At 37.1% G+C, this 3,444-nt stretch overlaps 1 protein-coding gene across 1 annotated transcript; it reads right to left on the bottom strand.

Annotated features, from left to right (window-relative positions):
* Positions 1–1,967: 1,967 nt before the first annotated feature.
* LOC129228607 (CD151 antigen-like) lies at positions 1,968–2,579 on the bottom strand. The gene has a single exon (XM_054863287.1). The coding sequence runs from the start codon at positions 2,577–2,579 to the stop codon at positions 1,968–1,970; it is 612 nt and encodes a 203-aa protein (XP_054719262.1).
* Between the last annotated feature and the right edge of the window lie 865 nt (positions 2,580–3,444).

Raw genomic sequence — 3,444 nt, 5'->3', positions numbered from 1 at the left:
TGAAACTCGCGCCACGGCATGATAATTTGATGATATGTTTTGGTAATGTTTTACACGCAGGGAAATGTTTTATTTTGACAAGGCTGAACTCGATCCGGTATCTTAACTGTTTTACTGGTAAGACAGTCATTTCAGGGGAATGAAGAATCAAAAAAGGTATTGAAAATAACGCTATCTACTGGAGTTTAGGGTAATACACTGGAGTTAGGGTTAAAATTTCAACTATCAAAATATCCTCAAACAGGCAGTTGCTTAGTTAAAATGCAGAAGAATAGAAGCATTTTTCAGTCTTTAATACCTTGACGGGCGACTTTCTAGTTATTAATATTTTTTAAATCCTCCTTTTGAAGTCCGTTAAAGAAGAAGGCAATTTTAATGAACAGTATTTAATAAAATGAGAAAAGCATTTTAGTTTTACACAAAATAATAATTTATTTATTTGGAGTAAATGTAACTCACTACTCTTAGATGCCAAAATAAATAAGTAAATGAGCAATAAATAAATTAATAAATAAATAGATGAAAACAAATAAAGGCTTCCTTTAAAAAATATTATTAACTTGTGTTCGTGAAACTTTTCATTTTGTGATTTTTCTCCAAAGAAAGTTTTCACCAAATGAGATTAGAGATATTGTATATGCAATTAAATTTTCTATTAGCTGCAGAACAAAAATGATAGTCATCTGAGCCATCCCAGGAATCAGATGTCGTTTTATTAACGTTTTAAAATGGTTGTAAGCGATGTGATAACCATTTTAAAACAATTATGAAAAGCATTAACGTTACGTGTGTGCCTGGGATTAAAAAATAAGACGTGAAAATTTTATTTCTTTGAATTTATTATTATTATTATTATTATTATTATTATTATTATTATTATTATTATTATTATTATTATTATTATTATTATTATTATTATTATTATTATTATTACAGTAATGGCAAATATTTTCACCACAACATCATACTTAAATGTAACATTTAAAAAGCCCTACCTTTAAGTGTCATATTTAAGTATTTAATGTAGTATAGTCTCCTTCTCTTTTTGAATTTTGAATTACGTTTTCAAAATTAAATTCCATTTTCCCCTACGATTTTCAAAATGTTTTATGAACTTGATTAGGCAATCTTTCAAAACATTGTCATAAAGTTGGAGCAACCCTAACCTAGTAGTGTTGCAATGCTACTCATACACTGCAAATTCCCAGTACATATTGGAAACACATTTATAGCACTTTAACTCGGGATATGTGTTAAATTCAAACTTCGTAAGACATTTGAGAACAGACTGGGGCACATTTGAGAACAGATTGGGCAAACAGTTGGGCGCACTTGCGAAATCATCGTGTTCTCCTTTACAAATATAATTTCAACGACTTTCTTTACTACCAATCAAAAGAATTTCTTAATGTAATACTACTAAAAAATTTGTTGCAATGAGATACCGTGGGTTGCTGTTGCGAACGCCGAGGAAGAAATGCTAGCCTTCTCTGATCGAAGTTTGTTCATAGCCCCACGGCGGTTGACAGCTGCCCCTCGAGATTGCTTAAAAAAAAAAAAAAAAAAAAAAAAACTACAGGTATAATAAAGAGTATGTTTCATAAGAACTGTAAAAAGGGTCTAAAAAGTGTACTTCCAACTGTTCTGGAAGGAAGGAGTCCTGTCAGTGTTCGAAATAGGTTTTCAAATGCGTTCCCAAAAATGTTTAAAAAAATTTCAGAACCAAATAAATGTTCTCAATAATATTTTGAAATATGTTCCGAAAAGTCTTTAAAGTGTTAAAAAAGGGAGGGGGGCAGTAACCATGTTCGAAAAGTGTCTGAATATTTGCGGTTCAGCCTTTAAAATGCTGCCAGGGTAGGTCTGCCCCTACCATAGACAAGTCACCTTAATTTCAACAAAGTCAAATAGAAGGCATTTTTAGAAAAACATGCCTTCGTGAGCTCTGACCTCTACAGAAAGCTCGCTCACGATCGCGGGATATCATGGACATAAACTTTCTCTGTTCTACGTATCTTGCCGAGAAGAATGCATGAAAACAGTATGTTGAAGAACAAGATGCAAACAAATCCTATAGCGACGCCCCCAAAGATGTGGGAGTGCTTTTGGAGGAACTCCTTCACGGCAAAGTAACAGTCTTGGGTATAGGCATTTGTAGTAGGGTCCGCCTGACACTGTGCGGTATTTCGTGAGTCTTGAGACTTGCAACAAGACGCAGGCACCTTTTCAGAGGCCCGTTGGAAGTTGGGGTTCCTTTTCCAGACGTTCTGGCTGTTATCGGCGTCGACTGATATCCCGCAGCACTGGAAAAGCTGATGGACAGTGTCCCAGGCTTGAGTGATTGCCTCATCTTTACTGTACTGTTCGATGGTGTTGAGCATTTCCTGCTTCAGTTCTGTCTCGACTTGGTTCCAGTAGACGTAAGCCAGGATTCCACTCGCCAGCACTGCTATGAAGACGGCTATGAGGATCGTGGCGAACAGGCATAGCATTGTCTTCTTCTCTTTAGAGGCACCGCAGCATCCGAGGAAACTGATGACTACGATCACGACACCACCTACAACCAGGATTATGCCCATGGTGTTGAACAAGCTTACACCTAAGAGACGTTCCATGGAGCCATTTTCCGTTAAGCCCCATATGCCGACACCAAGTATAGCCAAGCCTGCTAACAGGATGAAGAAATTAAAGGCGAAGAGGGTATACTTTATCACGCTGGTACATGCGTCTACCATTTTCTTCTACCCTCAATGCAGCGAAAATTGTCTGAACCTGGAAAATTAAATCAATTGTAGAATTTTAAATTTGTTCAGTCATCTTGAAAAATTCACTTTAACAAAAATCTTGCATTTTTGACTTACACTCTAAAAACTGCGGATTGCATATGACACCTTTTAGAGTGAAAGGTTGTAGCACCAGCGGCACCTCTTTATGGATGACATTTGGCTCCCTATGGTACCCATATGACATCCTTCAGGGTGTCATTTGGCTTCCCATGGTACCCCTATGAATCCCTTAAGGGTGCCGTAGGCGAGTCATAGATAGCCAAATGACACCCTTAAGGTAATGCCACTAGTAGTGTAACGTTTCACCCTAAAAAAGTGCTGTATGCAACCGGTAGTTTTAACAGTCTATTTAAGAAATATAAAACCCTTTTTAAATACCCTGTAATTAAGAGTATCTCGCTGGGAAGATATCTCGCTTCTTCTTTACATAGCTGGTTAGGTGATTAGGGGCTGTCCATAAATGATGTCACGCTTTGGCTTTGAGTGAGTAGAGGATTAATGAAACTGTGACTGTTTGTGAGAAGGGGGAGGGAGGGGGTAACATGAAGTGTGACATCACGCATGCTTATGAAAAACAGTGTAACTTGTCATGAAGGGAATAGAGGGGGTAGTGTGAAGTGCGACATTTTGGGACACAAGAAGATGAGGGTCAAATCTG

The sequence above is a fragment of the Uloborus diversus genome, chromosome 8 (assembly GCF_026930045.1).
Source record: "Uloborus diversus isolate 005 chromosome 8, Udiv.v.3.1, whole genome shotgun sequence".
Lineage (NCBI taxonomy): Eukaryota > Metazoa > Arthropoda > Arachnida > Araneae > Uloboridae > Uloborus > Uloborus diversus.
Note: the sequence above shows the minus strand (reverse complement) of the source record. Positions and strands in the feature narration are given on the sequence as shown.

What these genes read in the sequence shown, in the direction of transcription:
- LOC129228607 (XM_054863287.1), bottom strand. Translation starts at nt 2,579, where the DNA reads ATGGGCATAATCCTGGTTGTAGGTGGTGTCGTGATCGTAGTCATCAGT.